General features: G+C 43.2%; 1 protein-coding gene across 1 annotated transcript in view; it reads left to right on the top strand.

Moving 5' to 3' along the window:
* The first annotated feature begins 366 nt into the window (after positions 1–366).
* Positions 367–22,549, top strand: part of LOC137436492 (uncharacterized) — a 45,523-nt gene continuing 23,340 nt past the window's right edge. The window contains exons 1-11 of the mRNA XM_068130334.2: positions 367–583; positions 741–840; positions 6,517–6,552; positions 8,754–8,939; positions 10,973–11,069; positions 11,178–11,383; positions 11,507–11,642; positions 17,837–18,057; positions 18,141–18,255; positions 18,445–18,632; positions 19,443–19,542. Coding sequence (XP_067986435.2) covers positions 393–583; positions 741–840; positions 6,517–6,552; positions 8,754–8,939; positions 10,973–11,069; positions 11,178–11,383; positions 11,507–11,642; positions 17,837–18,057; positions 18,141–18,255; positions 18,445–18,632; positions 19,443–19,542 — 1,576 coding nt within the window. The 5' untranslated portion in view covers positions 367–392. The remainder of the gene's footprint in view (positions 584–740; positions 841–6,516; positions 6,553–8,753; positions 8,940–10,972; positions 11,070–11,177; positions 11,384–11,506; positions 11,643–17,836; positions 18,058–18,140; positions 18,256–18,444; positions 18,633–19,442; positions 19,543–22,549) is intronic.

Below are 22,549 nucleotides of genomic sequence, written 5' to 3'. Positions count from 1 at the left end.
TATAGGTTGATCAGCTCCACGTAGCGTATTTAGCGGCCATCTATTTATTACGTACGCACCGGGAGGATGATGCGTCGATCCTTTAGTGTCCGAGTGCCAAAAGCCAGAAAAACAGCTCCTGATACTACAAAATAAACCTTCAAGTTGCGTTATTTTTCGCTTCACCTGCTCCACCTCTCTTTTACCGGAACTGCAAGCTCCTGAATTCCCGCGTTCGAGTACTTCACAGGGCACGCGCGCGGGTTTGATTGGAAAAGCGCGGGAAGACAACAAGTCACGTGAATCGTAATTTCCGCCACGTGCCTTGTCAGCGCAAACTCCGGATCGAGTTCAAATACTCAATTTTCATTGGTCGGGAAGCTTAAATTACCTCATGTAATTATCGTATATAGATGCCAAAGCTCACGCAGTCAATAATCCAAGTGTTCCAGCGTTTCGGGAATTTTGTTTTAATTTTTTTCCGGTGGGGGTTTTTTTTTTGGTGGAAACTTGAGTTGTACAAGTTAAATCTTCGGTTTTCTTTCTTTACACACACGGTGATACTGGATCAAGTCCGATCGAATCGTTTTATCAAAATGCTGAGGTAACCCGGTGAGGTTAACGAAGTGCGATTGTCGATATTTGTTTAAGCTTTGAGAATGTTTTTTTTTTTTAGTTTTTATTCGCAAAATGCCTCATAAAATGAGTGTTTAAAACGCGTTCTGTCGTTTCGGCGTTTTCTGTGCTACTTGTATCTCCAGATGGTTGTTGGTGGCCGTACTTCTCGGTGTGGTCCATACAGAGAGCACCGCTCGCGCACCTGAGTACATATCGGTGCAGTGTGACCCCAGGTATCTGCAGGTGCGTAGCACGTGATGTTTCAATGACACGGGACCGTTTTTTTTAGACTTAATTGATTATGATTCTCATCCCGTTGATATTTTCCTCGACTTCTCTGAAGATTTTGATAACATTGATCATAACGTTCTATTCCATAAATTATCCTGCTATGGAATTTGAGGCAAGGCTTTGGAGTGGTTTGAGAACTACCTTACAAATAGTAGTTTCTGCGTTAAATAACTATGAATCTAACCACAAACTGGTCACGTGGTGTCCCACAAGGCTCCATATTAGGTCCTCTGTTCATCATTTGTTAATGGTTTTTATAAATCCAATGTGCTGCCATTCATATTGTTTGCTGATAACTCAAATGTTTTTATTTTTTACATCTCTTCAGATCCATACCTTCTAGTTGAAACTGTCCGTATTGGACTAAAAGGTGTTTGTTTTGACTAGTACACCTGTTTCCTACGGCAGTGTCAAGAAGGGTCCTTTCTCTGGTGCATATAGATTGCGGTAGATCTAGGGTCTGTCCTCGAACATCAGTCATGTGTTTATTTACCAATTTTCTTGAGCTCGACATGTTTAAGCATTCGAGCAAGCACTCCACTCAAAACCGTTGATGAGGAATGACTTGCTTGGCAAGTGCTATCGATAGTTGATTGGTAACTAAACAAACACCGGGTTCCCTTCCTTTGAGTTTAGAGTTAAACAGCATTAGTAACTGTTTCAAAAGGTAATCAAATGTGTTTGGGGGTTTATAATATTTTTACCTCTGGTAGTGAGTGCTCTCACCAAAGCGGCATGTTAAGTTATTTATACATGTTAACAGGGCATTTGTTCGGGGGGGGGGGGGCAGAAGGGAGGAAAAACCCTTTAGGGAGGCCGTTTTAGTACCTCTGCCACCAAAAGCAGATTGAGGTTGTTTTCACCCCTGTCTTTCTGCTGAGTACATATCGTTAATCCAAGTCTGTACAAAATATCTCAGTTGTGGACGGATTCAGATGAAGTTTGACAGATGTAGCGTGTGTGACACCGCCAAAGTAATTGGATTTTGGTGAAGATCCGGTTTCGGATCCGGCTACGAGAATTTTTAAAGTGATTCTTCACCATTGGGAGATGGGGTCAAAAACGATGCATAGAAGGATATATCAAAAAAATTATGGACGGATTTGGACGAAACTTGGTGGACCAGCTGGGTGTCTGACGAGGACAAATAGATTCGATTTTGGTGAAGATCTGAACATCGATTAGGATATGTGAATTATTTAATTGTGATTCTTCACCACTGATTGGTAAAACCAACAATATAGCAGGATATCTCAAGTTATGGATAGATTTGGACGAAACTTGTTGGACCTGTTTGGTGTCTCGGGCTATTCGATTTTGGTGAAGATCTGAATTTGGATTCGGCTACAAGGATTATTTAATTTTTAAGTGACTTCACCATAGAGAGATGGGATCAAAGGCGATTATATAACATTATATATTAATGTATTAATGTTTTGTATGTATTAATTAATTAATAATGTATTAATTAATGCTGTATTAATGTTTTGTGATATTATGCTATTATTATCATTGGCGTTATTAGAAGCTGCCTTGGAAAAACGTCATGAGAAAGCTATCTTAACACTGATATACACCAACACAACCCTATTGGTGAGGAAACCCCCCTTGGGGAAGGGAGCAAATGAATTCGCCACAACCTTCAATGTGTTGGTCCTGGTGTTGGCTTAGCAGTTAGGGTGCCGGTTTGGGATCCTAGGATCCTGGGTTCGAATCCCGGTCGATCGCTGAATTAACACCAGGGTGGTTGACTCAGCCTGTCATCCCTCCGAGGTCGGCAAATTGAGTACCAGCTTGCTGGGATGAACGATCCCGGTATGTACCCCGGCTTAGAATAGGTACACCGTATCCCTGCGCATCGGAAGAGGCGACCAAGGGTTGGCGTCAGGAAGGGCATCCGGCCATAAAAACATTGCTTCAAACAGGGAACCATGATTGTCATGGGGCCCGCAAGGCTAACCCCTGCTCTAGCGGGGAAAATGGCCTTAAAACGATCATTCATTCATTTTTTTTTTTTATTCTTCAATGTGTGTTGGTCCTCCTGACGAGTTTGCTTGAGATTGAATAAGTAACGACCGAATGTATTGCGGTCAAAAATCGTCAGACACCAAATTGCATCTTTTAGTATGATAGCCGCAAAAAGCTGTACATTATTTTTAGTAACGATCTCAATGCTTCCAGGACCCATTTTTTTTATTAACAAAAAAGTTTATGCAAAGTAGAGACGAACACATTTATTTGTGTTGTAATTAAGGAAAATTTGGCATGGACAACATGTGAATAACTTGTGCAAAAAAATTTATGGAAATTTTGGGATAAAGTTCAAAAAAAAAATTCCCAAAATAAATACTAGTTTCATTATATTCTACTCCTCTTGTCGACACTGAATTATTGTTTACTTGCTTGGAGAAATTCTTTAAGGTTGCAAATTGAATCATCAAAATCTTATGAGATTTATTTGCAACAAAAGATATCGATCTCATGCAAACTATTTATTTGTTGAAAACAAAATTTTAAAGATAAACGAATTGTACTTGTATCAGTTGGGAACCCTTATGTTCCAGCTAGATAGACAAGAATTACTGAATAACTTTGAAATTGTTTGCCAAAAAAAATGAAGTCCATGGTTACGCTACAAGACGAATCGTGATGCTTAGAAAAAATCCGCAAGTTAGAAAAAATTCTGCAGAAAACGTTAATTTTTGCGTGACTCGAATTTTGGAATTTATTTGATTGACTTGAACCTGAAATCAACTCCTGGCCTTTATTCATTTGAAACGTAAATTGAAATTGGTGCTAATGAATATGGAGTTGACACATAAATAATCTTATTCTATTCACCAGTATTCCAAGTAGGATAATTTCTATATAATGCTGAAATTAATGTTGGCATTTACTGGAGGCCTCTCCCGTTCCTCATATTTCTTTCCTCTATTCCTCCTCCTTTCACTCTAAATCTGTTGTTCAAATAAGTCAAAGTGTATGAAATGGGGGTCTATATAATACAGGCCTGGCTTTTAAAATAGACCCCTTCACATCACTTCATAGTCATCTCTTGTCTTGATGACTCATCTTGTTTTATTAATGATTGTGGAAATAAACTTAACATGTCTGTTGTACATGCGTGTTTGCATGTTTAAAATTCATTTTTTTGGCAAACATTGGTCCGATTGACATGAAATTTCCACCATAGGACCGCCTCCACCTGAATAATATTTTCGTGATAATTGACGTCATGGGTCGCGTGGTATGGATGCCATCTCGGAAAAACGTTGCACCTCTGAAATCGCTCGATGAAAAAAAAAAAAAAAAAAAAAAAAAAAAATTTTTTGAAACATAGCTTATTGCAAAATACTCCCTATGCGGAGGGGAATAAGATGTGTTAATGTCGTCTGTGCCTATTATGACGTCATAAGTCAAGTAAAACGTGTTATCTGATCAACAACATGCATTTTAAGGCCATTTTCCCTGCTAGAGCGGGGGTTAGCCTTTCGGTCCCCATGACAATCTTCTCCATTTTGCCCTATTTTCTGCATCTCCCCTTGTTAACCCCCTTGCCCGCATTTCTTCTTCCACCATCTTTAGCCAAGTCTTTCTTGGTCTTCCCCGTCCTCTACTTCCTTCTACATTAACATCCATCACTCTTCTCAACCAGTCACTTTCATCCTTCCTCAACACATGACCAAACCATCTCAACCTGTTCCTCTTCACAGCATCAATCACAGGCAATATTCCCATCATCTTTCGCAATTCATCATTTGTCTTACTCTCTCAACGATACTCCGCACATCCATCGAACCATTCGCATTTCCACCCTTTCCAGCCTTCGTTGCTGCTCTACGTTCATTACCCATGTCTCGCTCCCATAAATCATAACACTTCTCACACATGCAGCATACACCTTTCCCTTCAGCTTCAGCGACACTCTCCTCCATCAGCACGCCACTCAGTTCCCGAAACTTCTTCCATACACATCTCACTCGAGCAACCGTTGCCGAGTCTGATCCACCTCCATTCAGCATGTCTCCGAGGTAGCAAAATGTTTTCACACCTTCCAGCTTCACGCCGTCTCCAAGAACCAACTCAACATTTCCTCCATCTGCAGCTCCCTCTGTGCACACCTTACATTTGAATGTAGCTGCCACACTGGTTAATGACCCTCTCACACCACTACATTTTTGATGAACCCACTCAGCACACATTGTACATTGAATGGAGTTCACTCCGACACCCTTCCTGCACACAGTACACGGCCACTTCCCAGTTCTTTCCACCTCACCACATGCTTTACCACTTGCCATCACCTTCGTCTTTCCGATATTCACCTTCAGACCTTTTGTCTCCATACATTCCTTCCACTTGTTCATCTTTTCCTTCAGTCCATCCATACTTTCTGCAATCAACACCAGACCATCTGCATACAACTCCCACGGTAAACCCTCCTTTACGTTCTGAGCCAGCACCTCCATCACAGCTACAAATAGTAGTGGACTTGGTACCGCCCCCTGATGCACTCCCACCTTCACCTCAAACTCACCACTGTTCCCGTCCTTCGTCCTTACAGCTGTGTGCGCTCTTTTGTACATTGCCATCACTACTCTGATCAACCATTCCTCCACTCCTAACTTCCTCAATGCCCATGTCAATACTTCGCGTGGAACCCTATCGAATGCTTTCTCCAGATCGACAAACCCAAGAAACAACTTCTTCCTCTTCTCCATGTACTTCTCCTGCAACTGCCTCACAATGAAAAGCGCATCTGTCGTTCCTCTTCCTGGCATAAATCCAAACTGCATTTCGTCGATCTTCACTTTCTTCCTTATCATCCTCTCCAACACCCTTTCCAATACCTTCATTCCATGCTCCAATAACTTTATCGCTCGATACGAGCCACACTCCAGAGGGTCACCTTTCCCCTTGTATAGAGGGATGAGGGTACTCAGTTCCCAATCCACTGGAATGCGGCCTTATTTCACCACCAGATTACAGATCTGTCATTTTCTTCACACCCCAACTTCCTGCTGCCTTCAACATATCTCCCACAATCTGATCTGATCAGTATGAAATATTTATTTGCTGGACAACTGTTGGTCCAATGGACACAATTTTCACCAAAGGAGTGCCTCGTGTTTTTTTTTTTTTTTAATTCTTTTTTTAAATAATAATTATGATGTAACAGATCACGTGGTACAGGCACCGTCGTGGAAAAACAGACATTGTACCTCTATCTCTGAAACCACTCTATGGAAAAAAAAAAAAAAAATTAAACCTGGTTCATTGTAAAGAACTCCATGGGGAATATGTTGTCATTGGTGCCTTAATTACATCATAATTCCGCAAGTATAACAAACAGTTGGTTCGATCAGTGAAGTTTGAGTGATCTACGCAACAATATTGTATTGGGCAATGCAAGTTTGTCATCGGTCACATGGTCTGGCAGCCATATTGGATCAAAAAAAAAAAAAAAAAACCTTCGAAAACAGGAGTGGCTCGCACCAAGTTGACTGCGCAGGTTAAGTATACTATGAATACCATCTAGTTCTTTGATCATGAGTTGACCCCTGACTTATCTTTATTTGAATGACTTGACTCTCTAATCGATGGATTTTTTGCTTTTATCTTCCACAGGCTACTATTGCAAAGCGAATCCCAGACTTTGACAGAGTGAGTTTATCGCTCTCACAGCGGGGAAAGGTTTTTTGCAAATGCTTGTCTGTCCAGACCATAACATCTAATTTTCAACAAACGCTTATTATGTGAATACTGTATGAGGAACACTAATAATTGAGTCGCAGTAAGTATAAATAACCCTCAATCCATCTCGTGCCCTTATTAGCACGTGACCTCCGCTGCGCAGTGCGAGGTGGCCCGGTTTATTTATTTTGTTATAAATTTTGTCTGCTTGCATTTATTTTGATGCTTTCTATCGTTTAGCACTTGAGCTTTTGGCTTAATCTTCAACAAAGTTGTATATTGAGAACATGGAGAACATAATATTTTAACCTCTGCCATCACAGGTATATGTACAGATGTTTTCACCCCTGTTTGTGAGCAGGATGTTTCTAAATTATGGATGGATTTGAATGTGTTGAGTTGGTGATGAGAACGAGCCTTTTAGAATTTGGTTGTAGGGGGGCAGACCTGGGGTATCGGTGGGTTACAAAAACTGTTCAACCTGGTGGAGATAGGTGCTCTATCGAGGCTGTTGTCACATCTGTCCCTGTCAGTGCGAAGGCTGAAATTGTCACAGGTTGGTGTCACAAGAGCTAATTGATTCGCTTTTTGGTGAAAATCTGGATACTATAAAAAAATTTAAAAAGTGAATCTTCACCATTGAGAGTTGGGGCCAAAAATGGTGTGGTGTGGTGTGTGTATAGAGCACTATTTCAAAAAGTTGTGAACGAGATCTGGCGATCAAGGTGGATGAGTTGATTAGGTGACAACAAGCCAATTTAGATTTTGGTTCAGATACACATCTGGCCTATCAGTGGGATATAAAACTTAAACTATTCAGCCTAGCGGAGGTATGCGCTTTACCGAGTACCCTTCTCGTTCTTAACTGTTTTCTTGAGTGTTACAACGTGTATGGGCTTTGCATTTTGGGATGCTCTCTAGTCGCCCTCACCAGAGGATTTTGTATTTAGTTTAGGTTGGCTGCACATGATGTGCTAACGCAAGCCACAAACACCACCTGGTGGTAGCTAGTATTACACGTTGTCCTTTTTACTTCATCACTTGCGAAAATCGAAGATTTTTCAAATATATTGGTTGGTCTTGTGTGTTATTCTGTCTGTCAGTTGCTTACATGTCACACTTTTCAACCGATCTTCATGAAACTTCACCAAATGGTAGTGTTAGTCATAAGCAAGAAGCCTATTGTTTTTGGGGTCAATAGGTCAACATAGGCCAAAGGTCACCAACTTTGTCAAATTTCTAGTCAATTTCCATCCGATTGACTTGAAATTTGAAGAGGATTTGCATATCTGGTCACTGAATTCAATCACCGATTATATTTAGGTCAACATAGGCCAAAAGATCAACATTGGCCAAATTTCTAAAATCCTCAATTTTCATCTGATTTTAAATTTAAAAAGCATTTCCATACTGCATACCAGGTCACTGAATTCAACCACCAATTATTAACGCACAGGTTGTAAACCTGGTGCGTTATAGCGTTTGCCTGGGAATTTCTGTCTCTCCAAAAGTGAAGCTAGTTTCTGTCGCTCATTTCTGTCGCTCAGATGTGTAAACAGTTTCTGTCGCTCAGATGTGTAAACATGACGTCATCAAATCTATATTTAGGCTAACCATGGGCTACCCCTTTGGCTGGTACGCGGCCGCTCGCTAGTACATAATGTGAATACATTTCGTGAAAAGTACATAATGTGAATACTAGTAGCAATTTTACAAAAACCATGGCATAATTTCAAATCTTGACCCGAGATGAGAATTATGCTACATCATTATGCTGCCGGTTCTGCTGCGAACTACTTCACCATGGAAAGTACCATATGAATAATAATTTCCATGTGCCAACCTGGGCGGAATCCAAGTGGATTCACTTGACTTGTTTTTGAGGTTATCATAGGCCGTCAACATATTTTAGGGATTTCGCAAGTATTGTGCTATGCATGACGTATTTCTTTTTATTTTTCCTTCAATTGAGGGCCTCTTTAAATTATCTATTGCAACAAAATTTAAGCTATTAGGAAGGTTTTAAGAAAAGTGTACAAGTGTATATAATGTGATTTGAATGTACATCTCTACACTAAAACTAAAGGTAAATCGTCCAAGTTTACACAAAACGAGGTTTGTGATCTCTAATTACTTTCTAATTTGTCTCGTATTGTACAAATCTGCTTCAGGCTCCTCTACCCAATGTGGACAAAGCCTATGATTCCTCATGGTTCCTGGTGGTCTCCTTGCCTTCTGGACGTAAGGACACCTTCACCGTGGAGGAGGCACGGGTACGAGGGATTGATCTCTATGACACTGCCGATCATTTGGTTCTGAGAGTGAACCATTCACTTGACTATGTCAAGGTCGAACAAGTGAGTGTGGGTGATTACTTTATGCAGTTTCACTTAAAGTTTATGGTCTTGTGAAAAGTGGCCTCTGAATTGTTTTGTAGTTTGTAGTAGTTTTGGAAAATGGTACCAATATGTGGCCAACATGAACTTTAAACTTGGTTTAAACTGACAGCACCATAAATGATCTTTTCAACTTTATTGGCAGATGTTGTGATTAAATTATCTGATTGTACAAAAGTACGTACATGCCAACACGATTTCTTGAATCGAAACCTTGCATGTGTAGTCCGCTTCAACTTTGTTTTTTGTGCTGTTGCAAAAATGATTCGTTCCATACAGGACATTTGTTTGAGAAATAGTGATAGGCTGATTTTTTTTTTTATTATACGAGTTATTTATATTTTGAGTTTTATGTTTTATTTTATTTGATTATGAGTAAATGGCTTTATCACAAGTCTGATAAAGCAAGTATCTTAACTACAACTGCCAGTTCGAGTCTAAATGGCAAGTTTTAGGGATCTGGGTTGGGTTTTGTTGCTGACTTCCTTGCAGTTTTTATTTTGCATGCTGCCTGTGGCTGCTGGTTGTCATTGCTGGGAGCAAAGCAGTGCTCAGTTTCCAGTAAGCTGGTACACATTTTGCTGAGTTCGAATGATTAGCTGAGTCAACTCACCTGATGGCATGATGGGCTCAATCTTAAGCCAGCCGCCTTTACCGTTAAGCCAACACCAGGCACTTCCTTGCAGCAAGACTTTTGTAGTTCTGATGCGTAAAGTTGTGTAAGCAGCTGAAGATGTTTTTGCTGTATGCATTGCTGTGAGGTCAAATATGGCAGATGAATTAATTGTGACTGGTCTGTTGCTCGATCCAGAATCTGCAATGTGGGTCCATTGTTCGTCTAGCATGTCTTTTGGCCTTTTCAATGGTTGTCGCAACGTGTTTTCACCGCTTTAATTCCGTGCCGTTGTACTGAAATATCACTGCTACATGTATAGCAATATGCATCTCCTCAGGTTTCCTTGATAAATGAGTTACTCGTGTCCAGTCAGATGAAAAAGTACAAAAGTGTTTGGCATCTTTCACTGCAAATGTGGTTCAACATTTACAACAATGGGTCAAGAAAAAATGGTTTTTAACATTTCAAGTATGACCCCTGTCGAGGCTGGAGTGTTCCAAAGTGTTCTAGATCCAGTCCTATTCCTGATCTTCATAAATAATCTTTAGAAAATCCTTTATCAATTTGCTGATGACTCCACCCTCTGCAGTGACATCCAACAGCTTGGTCTCTTTTCAGAACTTGAAAAGATCACAAGATGGTCAAACACTTGGCATGTTTTTCAGTCCTGACATGTACCACACCCTCACTATCTCTCTGAACTGTCTGGCAAACCCTCATCTACTTCCTTTATCAAAGTTCACTCATTCGAACTCCTTGGTCTAACTATCAGCCATGATCTTTCTTGGATGAGCCACGTTTCAAAGTTGGCCTCTGAAGCCAACTTTTGACTGGGCATCCTCCACCATAAAGTCCTTCCTTGGCACATCTGAACTCGTATCCACCTTACAAGGCCTTAATCTGCAGCTTGATGGAGTACTGATCTCCCCTCTGGACTGGTTTTGTCTCGGTCACACCTTGCTCAGCTTACTGCTGTGGAAACCAAGGCCAAGGTCAAACTAATATTATTGGAATATCCTGTGATGAAGCTAAGTATGGGATTGTCACTTCACCATTGCAGATGGGTCGCCTGATGTCTTCTACCTCATCCTTTTTGTCTGGTCTTGCACCGTCTGCTCTTTCTGTGATTTGCCCCCCTAGCACTAAATGAGCATTTTAAGGTAAAAGCCAGCTTTCCAACTACCATCAAAATTCCATTGCTTCTAAACTTGCAATTTATGACTCAAATTTCTTAATCTGACTCTCCAGGTAGTCATGACTGTTGGCATGTAGTAGCCTATATGTTGTGGTACGTTTTAAATTTTATTACTTTTCTTCCTCCCCCTTTAGATATAGCATTTTGATTCCCAATCCCGCCCTCCCCCTTTCCCTTCCGCAGTTCCGCAACATAAAGGGTTACAAAGTTGATGTGGTGTTGGAGCATGGCTCTGCTTTACCTCTGTTGTCCATCTCTATACCATTAGTCTGCATCCATGGTAAGATTCCTTGGACCGTTGGTGCTCTGATGTACGTACTCTTATTGTAGTAAAGCTTTTGCCTTTATCATTTTAAGTTTTTGTCCTATGCCTTGTCTCATCTTGCAGACGCCTTCCACTGTAACGAAACACACTTGGTGGTGGTGATGCCGGAGATGTGTGAGGACCCACTTGAGGGGTTGACTATAAATGGTCAAAATGTAAACTTGGCGGCACTAGAAAAAAAGCTCGTTGGCCTGCAGAAAATAAGTGAAAACAGCAGCAGAGGCTACGTTATTGAAATATCCAAGAAGTCACCACTGCTTTCCCAAATGGTAAGCTTGGTGAAGGATTGTGCTTTAAATGTTTTATATTGGCTCAAATTGTAACTTTAGGGCCATGTGATTGACCTTTTGTTTGTTTACAATAACTTTTTGCCCTAATTCTATCACTGACAGGCTTGCCAAATCAGTGGTGAGAGTGGAACAACGTACAGTTTACATCTAGTGCTCAACTTCAGGCGGATGCAAGAGCCCTACCTGGTGCGGTTGAGCTGGGCATGTCCTTGTAAGGCTTTTACTCCAGCACCTGCCTGTGAGTTGCTCATTCATTTGCAGGATCCATTTGGTGAAAGATGGATTTCTGTTCATATTGATGGCTTCCTTCAGAGTTGTCGGTTCTGGGAGATTTTCCAAGTGAAGGTTCAAAATGATGCTGTGGTGCTGACCCCAGCTGCAGTTGCAGCGTTAGATTGCGCCAGCCTAAAAGATTGCTGTCTTGTGAAGGCTTTGGGTCAATATCTTATGGAGATAGTAAATTATGGGATTCATGGCTTCATGTAGAGTTACATTCAAATTGCATTCTACGAGTAGATAGGCAATGAGTTGTCTATCCTCTTGATAAGTATGACGTAACGCGCGCGTTTGGACCCGGAAACAGAATTATGACGCGGCACGTTACGTCACGGCTTCCCAAGAGGATATCGCAATCAATATGCTCTACCTTCACGTTTTTCATTCAGTGTGAAAAACAAACCAATTGTTAAAATGATTATGAAATATCGAACGCATCGGCGTTACTGGTCTTCCAACGACCCAGTACTTATAGGCCCGGCAAAAGGATCATATTACCCAATCCTTGTGGGGTATATTGATCACAGTAGATCTTTGCTCAGTTCTGTAAGAAACTTACCTCACAGATGTTGATTCCTCCAAATTTCTTTGTTTAATGTTATAAACGGCATTAGTGACTATTTACAAAGCTAATATGTTTATGGTTTATAATATTTTACAAGCCTGGCTTCGCCGCTTCGACTTCCTGTCTTGTTGTTATCCTCTTGGTAAGCCGTGATGTAACGCGCCGCGTCATAATTCTGTTTCCGGGTCCAAACGCGCGTTACGTCGTGGCTTATCAAGAGGATAGCAGCAAGCCTTAAACAAAAAAAATTCTCCAGTAAAGGAGTATGTTGTGTATGCAAAATAGATTTAACTCCATCCCTCATCCCTTCCCACTCCAATGCCTGTGCTTTTACAGGATGGCCTGAAAGTCCCTTTACCCCTCCCCTTTAAAGCATTCATTCTTAAACTCTTGATGCAGTACCCTGGTTTGTCAACACTTATTTCGCAAATGCATCACATTAATACCACTTCTCTATTGGTCTCAAAACCCTGGTGTTGGGCTAGCGGCTAGGGTGCCGGCTTAGGATCCTAGGATCCTGGGTTCGAATACCGGTCGATCGCTGAATTAACGCCAGGGGGGTTGACTCAGCCTGTCATCCTTCCGAGGTCGGCTAATTGAGTACCAATTCACTGGTAATTCCCTGTTTGTCGTTAAAGGCGGCAAAAAGGGTTGGCGTCAGGAAGGGCATCCGGCCGTAAAACATTGCTTCAAAAAGGGGACCGAAAAACCAACAACAACCACGGTTCCCGAAAAAGGCCAACCCCCGCTTTGCGGGGAAAAATGGCCTCGAAAGGTGGTTTATTTTTTATTTTTTATTGGTCTCAACATGCACTTACATCATTTTAAAAGCTATACCTTTTATTCTCAAGCATTTTCAGAACTGGCAAGACTGATAGACTCCAAAATGCATCGCTAAAGTACCAAATCATAAAATCTCTGAAAGAAGGAAGCACTGTACTTTGTCACATAAAGAAATGTACTGTAGATTGGCTAAGAGGCATTGCAAGTGTTACCTGGGAAGTTAAATTCGATGTTCGGCGAATGGATGCTTGTATTGATGGATTACCAGGTTAATTTTGTCCACGTTAATTGAATGAGGAAGATGTACCGCTTCTGCAAGAGTTTTATTTTTATTTAAATGTCTAATTGTTTTAAATATTTGTGTATGAAGAGTTCACATGCAAAACCCAATTCCATTCCTGCCAAAACTGAACCAAGCATGCTGTTTCTTGCGATTTCCAAATTGTTCTGCAAAACTCGATAGAACCCATATACAGACTTGGCATTTAATATGGAATATTTTTTTTGTGGGGGTGAACTTACTTTTAAAGATGTCTTAGAACCAAAAGTTCATTGGAATTATGTTGAAATTATTCTACATTTTGTTAATGTGACCTTTAAAAGAAACAAAAACCAGATTTGACATTTCGAAACAAATAAATTGATCCTTGAAAGTGATGTAAACTGACATCGAACTCGATTCATGGACAGTACTGTGTTAAACTTCTCTACGTTTTCCAGAAGTATCTATTTATTTTGCACATTAGCCAATTTTTTTTTTAACAAAAACAAAAGTTAAATTACGACTGGGATTACGGACAGTAAAATTACAGTTCAGTACTTCGTGTAACCCCCACGAGCATTCAGGAGAGCACGTACACGTTGAGGCATGCTGTTCACGAGATTTGCCAAGGTTTGGACAGGAATCGCTTGCCATGCAGTGACAATAGCCTGCTGCAATTCACGCACAGAGGTCGGCTGCTGGTCCAAGTGGTCGATTTGACACGTTAATTCTGCCCACAAGTTCTCTATCGGATTCATATCCGGGGACATGGCAGGCCACTCTATGCTCTACACCACGGTCAGCAAGAAAGTGTTGGATCATGCGAGCACGATGAGGCCGTGCATTGTCATCTTGGAAGACAAAGTTTCCTCGAAAGGCTGCACGAGCAAATGGAAGCAATGTTTCTTCCAGAATGGTCCTGTACTTGAACTGGTTCAGGTTTCCATTCAGAACAACCAGGTCACTTTTGCCCCCGGCATGAAAAGCAGCCCAAACGGTCACCCCACCACCTCCAGCTTGGACTCTTGGCACTATACAATCTTTGTTGTAGGCTTCATGCACTTGTCTGCGCACTCGGACGCGGCCATCTTGATGATAGACCAGAAATCTAGACTTGTCACTGAAGATCACGTGATTCCAGTGTCCTGGCTGCCATTGACGGTGCTCTCTGGCCCACTGCAATCGGCGCTGGCGGTGTTGTCTGGTCAGGCGTGGCTTTCTCAGGGGATGCCTGGCACGATAGCCTGCTTGAACCAGTCATTGGTTGACTAGCCTTCTGGATACAGGCACATTTGTCAGTTGCTGCCACTCATCCCTAAGCTGATTAGCTGAATTGGTACGGCCATTGTGGACTAACCGGTGCAGCTGGCGATCATCCCTCCTTGTGGTTCTGCAGGGACGTCGTGGCCTCGGTATTGGAGTAGGGACACCCCTCTGAGCATTTCGTTTCAGGATCTTTGACACGTGACCTTGAGTGATGCCACACTGCCGAGCAAGAGCACGCTGTTTCATGCCGTAATTTCGTAAAGCCACCACTCCATGACAAACAGCATTGTCGAGTTGACGGACCATCTCCAGAGGAAGCGGCAATAACTTTTGGAGACGTGCAGCAGTTGTTTTCCACTGATACAGAACGCAACAACCCTTGTATACCCGACTGTGAAGCCAATAATCAAATGCACCTGTCCGTACATTTTGCCACGCCACCTGTGATATAATCCTGTTGTTGACTTCTTGCTGCGACAGACAATCAGTGACATGGTTCTTTTAACAAATAAATCACCAAAGTGTAAAAGGAACTCACCAGATTGATATACCGAGTTAAGAAAGTAAACCCACGTCAAGAAAAAAAAAAATTCCATATTAAATGCCAAGTCTGTAATTGGCCTGCTATTTAACACGTCATTTCAGAAACTGATACACAACGTGTTGTTCGCAAATACTGATATATCCATTTAATCAATCAGCACACATCAGTCACGTGATTCAATACGTCAGTGCGCATGTTCTGATTTCTTTGCCTCGCTACAGATGCCAACTCTTTCTCACTCCTCCCCTCAAATAAGCACATTTATCGCTAAATAATGTGCAGTTTTTACTATGAAAGAGCCTGCATTGCTCTCAATTGGGATGTAAAAAGAAAAAATCGGCTGTAAAGAATTTTACTCGAGCTGTGTCGAAGAGATCGGCATGGTGGTGGCAGTAAAAATGCAGCTATTGTGTGCACAATGCACGTGGTATGTGCAAGGTGCCTACCCTGGCTAACGATCTTTCTTGCATCAATGGGCACCTTTAGCCTATGGAAAGTAAAGTGAGACAGGATGCTATTTTGCTGTCTAACATGCATAGTCAACCGTGCAAATCTCACTATTTCAAGGTGGCTGAAACCTGCTATTGTCGCTCTTGGCACGCCTTAAAAATAAGTGAAGCAAGACTTCTGAGACTGAACAACGACCATCCTGATAAGGTTGCATTCAAACAAGACTAGAGTCCTGAAGGGCAAGAAATAGGACTAGTTTGTCATCAGCCCAAGGGTTAACTGAAGACTGCAAAGAAGGCCAATGTTCTGCAGCTCATTGACGATATTGAAAATGAGATGGAAATTTCTGAGGATGCTTTGGCTGATGTGGGTTATAGGATCTATAAGACGGTAATGATGAGCGAGTGAAAATAGTGAATGTAGCTCAAAATACCCGAATGGATATCTAGTCCACACAAACCATGAAGCGAGGAAGTCTCGGATTATTGTGATGGATATTAGTCCCTTCCCCCCCTCCCCCTCCCTTCTGCCCCCATGGATGGTTTTATTGTGTCAAACTTTTTTACATTCAGATTGGTGCTATTTCAAAATAGTGATCAAATTTCTGGTAATCCTGTGAGGCCTTGATACCAGGTTTACGATGGATATGTCTGCTTTTGATGCAAAACAAATTGGAAAATATCAAATTGTAATTTTTTTAATTAAATTTAGAATTGTGAAATTCTGGCTGTTTACTTGCCTCAATTTAGGTCCACCATTTTTTTGGCATTGATATTGTTACGGACGCGGTTTAGATGTTATTTACCGAGCGGTGGTATTGCCGCGACCTAACAGTTCCCCCGATTCTTCCCCAACTCACCCGATTCCCCCAGACGTTGGCCAAATCGCGCTATGCCAAATCAATGATAGAAAGGACACGACGACTGGGAAAGAGGAAACGACGCAAGGGGTACAGTTCTCAAGACCTCCGGAGGAGGGTATAATTAGTGGTGGAGAAAAGGGGTAGATTACAAGGCAGTGAGGTAAAGACACAGAAGAGATGGGCACTTAATTACCGTCTTATCTTATCCCAGACAGACCACAGACAAACGGAACAAGGCTGACTTACACAGGGATTGATGGCAGGGAGGGACAGGTAGTTCGATGGCACAAGGTGCACCTTGGCTCGGGGACAGGATAAAGCACGGTCCAGTCCAGAAGATGCGGGGAGGCCTCACAGCGCTCGGAGGTGGTCTTGCTTGCTCCAAGCTCAGCGCGCATCTGGCGTCACCTCCCTCTCCCTGCGCATGCTCAGCGGGGAGTGACACGCCCTCGGCTGGTTGGCTCCACCCCACTGGGGCCGGTCCGCCGCTTCCATTGGGTGCGGGGGTTACCGGGCTCCGCCCTTGACGAGCTGACAGGGAGCCCCTATTTGGTAACCCCGTCGAGCACATGTTCGATGGCGGCTCGTTGGGGAGGCCTGGTGCCCTCCCAACACCCCCTACCAACCAAGCCGGAGTGAGGACGCGCACTCCCCGCGCCCGCCGCTGCCGTTGCTGTTGCTGAACCGTGAGGAAGAGCTGCGGGGAGGTATCGGGAGGTCCTAAACTTCCTAACGGTGCCATACAATCACATTCTGGTGCAACGAAGGGTCAGAATTAATGGAAACGAGTCCTTAACTGACATAGACTAAGAATAACTAGCAAGATGTCCTATAGTTGTCTTACATGAGATGCGGTGAACCTGGGCACGACATTTAATGGGGGAAATAGGGGGAGGTCGGGTCTACAGAGTGTTTACAGAAAATGGGACTAGGGAATGGGGGATTGGGGATAGTTGGGAAGTATTGAGGAAATAGGGGAATATTTACAAGCGGATATGGATGGATGCAAATCCCATATCCGCAACAATATGTTCTGCCAAGAAAGCACATTAAAAAAAATTGTTTTTACCGAAAATGGAAATATTTTTATCGGTTTTGTGTATGAACTCTCCGATGTCCTTGAATATAACTAATCAAAAAGGGTAATATCGTCGATAAAAAGTGAAATATACCTGAAGTGGTGAGGTTCGGACCACATTCCTATCCCCACCCCTTATTCTATTAATTGAGAAACTGCTTTGATTTTTTTGCTTGCTATTCGGCACACTTTTCAAGAACGCATTCCCTATGTAAACCGGGGTCTTGCAGTGTACACGTTTATGCTATGCCGTCTAACTTCATACTGACTCCTGTGTCGGTGTTAGCCACCCTGTACATTAAACGGACAGCTCTTAAATCTTTGAAATGTTACAAAACCGTTTCAGATTTCTGCGATGAAAGCACCGGACGGCTGGCCGTGTTTTTTGGTCCTGTGCGTGGTACAAATATCATCCTGGATCAGATTGAAATCAATGGTGTATCCATCCATGACTTGCCACCTGAACGTGCTAAGGATTACATTTTTGAAGTTGACAAAACCTCTGAGCCTGAAGTATATACAATCTACGTTGAAACTTTCAGTTTTGCTCCAGCTGTGAAACTGCTGGTGAGTTTTTAATAAAAATAATAATTCCCCCCAAATCATACCAAATATTTTCCTTCCTAATGAAGGTGTCGTGTACTCTGCAGGCACAAACTACCAACAGCAGGACGTACTGGGCTTCTGTAAAAGTGGTGGCAAAGGACTCTGATGGTGCTTTGCAGTATCTGGTTGGCAACATGACATGTACCTTTCTCTATGAAAGTAGGTGAAGCTTTTTTTGGGGTGCTTTTTTAGTACACTACCCAGAAGGGGACTATAGGTTTTCTCTCTCTATTTGACCTGTGGTTTTTTTGGACTTGCCCTCCCCCCCCCCACCCCCCCAATACTCTTGCATATTGAACTGAAACTTAATACTTTTATTTTTGTTCTAACATTTTGTTGATCTTTCAGAATCACAGGTTTCTTGCTACGAGGATTATTATCTTCTGAAGCTAATCACTGAAGATATTGCCAGTTTTGCAATCACCATTAACAGACGACCATTGGCTGAGTTGGCTGGGATGGGGTACAATGTGCTCCAGAGTGGAGTGTTTACAATCATTATGGCAAAGCCTGATGCCCCTTTGAATGAAATACAGGTAATAGCTGAGTTTGTGTGGGCAATGCAAGTGATCGATACTGACATTAATAAAATCAGCTCTACTGTCATTTTTGCTTTCCATATGTTCACTAAAAGCTGTTAATGTTTTGTGGTTAAATAGTAATTGGGTTTTAACTTTGGATTTTATTTTTAAAACCAACATTGCTATAACTGTGGCTCATGAGTGAATTCCCTCTTCCCCAGCTCATCTTATTATAATAGAGCAAACGTATATGGTTATGTATGTCGCTATGTATGTTTATATGCCACGAAAACGTCTTCTTCAAATAAAATTACCACCCTCTTAATTGCGCTAAGACTGCTGAGACCCCTCAGACCTTTGACGACCCTTTAATTCCCCCAAGACCCTGGAAGACGCAAAATACCCTGAAGACCCAAAACGACCCAAAAGGCCCTGAGGCTCAAAAAGACCCTGAAAACCCAAATGGCCCTGAAGACCCAAAACACCGAAATGGTCAAAGATGCCTACCCCCTCTGAAACGATGTGTGGTGAGGCGCGTGGAGCTCGCCGAGTCACGCCAGTATACTCTAATTGGCAATTTTGTGCTTCAACATGTAAAACATCACTACATGCAAACTCGGGCAGACCATCTTCCCTAAACGTGTTGAGTAATAAAGCTGGATTTTGACAAGTCGATAATTTCGGTCTTCATTTCCAAGAGTTTAGAATCCAAACCCAAAGTACTGCTGCCTTCAGCAACTTGAGTACCAGTTTGGTCTTCACAATTTCCAACTGTAAGATGACTTGTTTTCCAACATATAACTCCAGGTCTTTGCTTTCTTGCAGGCCCTGCAAAATGGTACTTTGCTTCGTGGATTCAAGGTGCTCCTTCTTGGTGCAAATGATGATGTGGGCTTCACCGTTATGTGCCCATTCTCTGGTAGTGGTAAGTTGGTCCTCATTCTCCCTCGAGCAAAGGTTTATTTGAATATACAGTAAACACTTAAATATATCGAGCAACCTATTGTTCCGATTTAGTTATCGCAGAACTTTATTTCGACCAATTGTGGTTTTTGTGCTGAGATGAGTCGTCATTTGCATCTGTGTGATTATCTCACATTACGAGCCTACTGTTGCACTCCAAGTGTTATTCCAGTACCATGATCCTTGCATTGAAAGGATGGAAAAGCCCTTGATTGGATCGAGGAACAAACATAGGAAAAAAAAAAAAATGCGTTGGAGTAAACCAGTGATATGGGAAAAATCTTTTGCATTTACTAACATTTCCACGAGGCGCTTGACTAGTTCAATCACTGCTACCCACAGGTTTTACCCCAGCAAGGGCTTGTTTGAGAACTTCCAAAGAAAATTTGGCCTCCCTAATGTCAAATTAGTTGGGGAAGCAATATTGGCAGACCATGATGCTGCGGAGACAGACCCACCGCAGCTCATGAAACTGAGGCGAAGATTATGCCGTAGCATGTCTAACGCTAACGAGACTATTCTGGAAGAGGATGCTATCACATACCTTTCTGTCCAAGCAGGAAAGATTTGCTCTGGGGTTTAAGTTGGATAAGGATCATCTAAACTCCAAAGGATCTCTAACGTGGCAATGCAGCAGGCGACTTCGTCGTAAAGCCAATGCTGCTCTTCCGATCGTTGAATCCCTCCCCACGCCACACTACCCCACTCCAACAGCATCATCATCCCCATCCAAGTGTTACATATTTATGTGAATTACCATTCAGGTCGTTGCTTATCCGTGTGTAGTCTATTAAGGGTTGTTGTGGTTGGAGGGTCAGGAGCCCTTCTGAAAAGTGGCCGGAAACGGAAGTGACCGGAAACGGAAGAGGAAGGGACACGAGGAAGAAAAGGGACGAGTATTCTTCTCTTTCCTCGCCCCGCTCCGACGAAAGGTGGGATTGATTGAGCCGTGTGGAAAAGCGGCGTTCCCGAGCCCGTCTGGCGAGAGGAGTTACCGGGACGGATACCTGCCCGGTGGACGTCAAACTGTCGTGTGGCTGTGCACCGACCCAGCGTTTGGCACCGTTCGCGACACCGTCTAAAGTAAAAAGACGCGTACGGGTCACCCGTTGGGGCCTAACAGGCCTTGCAAGCGGCGTGGGGCTTTTGGCTGGCTTTCCCGTACCCGCTTCGCGTGGCCACGAGGGGCTGCAGCCGGGGTGTCGGGTACAATACCTGCCCGGTGGAAACACGTCCACCCGGGGTTCGTTCAACCGCCCGAGTGCGGCGACGCCGACCATCATCTTGGTCAGGAGGGGCCCAGAGACATTGTGCAGGACCGAGACCAAAAGGGGGTCGTGAGTACTCACGGGGACACACCCATATAAGATGGCCATCTTAATCATAGGGAATTGATTGTGGATGGGGAATTGTTGATGGTTGTTTATTGTTGATTGCTCGGGGAAAATCTCCGTGGTTGTATCATTGAAATTGTATGGTCATTACCATTGAAATATATCCTTGAACATCAGTTTTCTCTTGGGTGGAATTCATATGGATTGCGTGGCGAAAGCGCATATATAATACAACTTTCTGGCGAAGTTCCTCTCACGGTCCGGGGGTCCCCGAGACCAGGTATTCACCGAGGGGACCACGTAACACAAGTCATGGTTTATATTGTTACAGACACGACTTTGATGTTAAAGTGGGCCGAGCGGAATGGCCGTCGTGTCCGCACAAATTACCCGACTATACTCGACGTTGACGAAGCCGCGCCACGCTGGCTCAATAAGAAAAAGAAGACACCCGGCTGGATTACAATAACACAATACGACACCAATGTTTCGATTCTCAAGTATATTCGTACGGAAAAGGTTAGATTACAGGGGCTAGAGGTATATTACAGGAAGACAGGCACTTAGACACACTCTTATATTAACCCCGGACAGACGACAGACACACGGGACACCGGTGACTCACACGGGGGTTTGATGGCTAGGAAAGGCAGGATCGATGGCTCCAGGTCCTCCTGGGCTCAAAGGTCAGAATCGACTCGGTCCGGTCCAGAGATGCGGGGAGGTCGCAGCGCTCGGATGGCGTCTTGTCTGCTCAAGCTGGGGGCGCATCTGACTCAGCGCTCGCAGGTGGCTTTTCTTCTCCAAGCTCGGGGCGCATCTGACGTCACATCCGGCGCGGGGCCACGTATATCCGGCGGGGAGTGACACGCCCTCGGCTCGTTAGCTCCGCCCCAGATGGAATCGGCACGTTGCTTCTCATTGGGTGCGTGGGGGGGTTACTGGCTCCGCCCCTGACGAGGAGCTGACAGCCAGCCCCTTCGGGGTAACCCCGTGGAGCGCGTGGTCAATGGCGCTAATCGAGCCGGTGTGAGGACGCATCCTCCCCCGCTCCGCCGCCATCTCCTCTGTTGTTGTTGTAATTGTTGTTGTAGTTGTTGTTATTGTTGTTGTTTGGGGAAGAAGATGGGAGGAGGTATGGGAAAGGTCCTAAACTCACTACTGATGCCATATAATCACATTCTGGTGCAACGAAGAGTCATAATGGAAACGAGGCCTTAACTGACATAGATTAAGAATAACTAGGAAGATGTCCGAAAGTTGTCTACGTGTGGTGCGGTGGACCTGGGCACGACATTTAATGGGGGAATAAGGGGAAGGTCGGCTCTACTGATTGTTATTTACATGCAATGGGACTAGGGAATGGGGGATTGGGGAAAGTTGGGGAGTATTGGAGAAAATAGGGGAATATTTACAAGCGGATATGGAGGCCAAATTCCATATTCGCAACATTGCACCCTTCTCTACCCTCGGGGCGTCCCGACCCGATAAATTTTTACCTACTTTAGTGTGGCACGCAATGTAGTTCCCTCTACTATTAACTCTACCCTGAGTGCGACAGTTTTACAGATATTCACAAATGAGTAAATATGTCCCCCTGCGACGTTGCACCCTTCTCCTCACAGAAACACACCC

Source organism: Myxine glutinosa, chromosome 11 (genome assembly GCF_964187855.1).
Source record: "Myxine glutinosa chromosome 11, kmMyxGlut1.1, whole genome shotgun sequence".
Taxonomy (NCBI): Eukaryota; Metazoa; Chordata; class Myxini; order Myxiniformes; family Myxinidae; genus Myxine; species Myxine glutinosa.
This window is presented reverse-complemented; position numbering and strand designations above follow the sequence as displayed.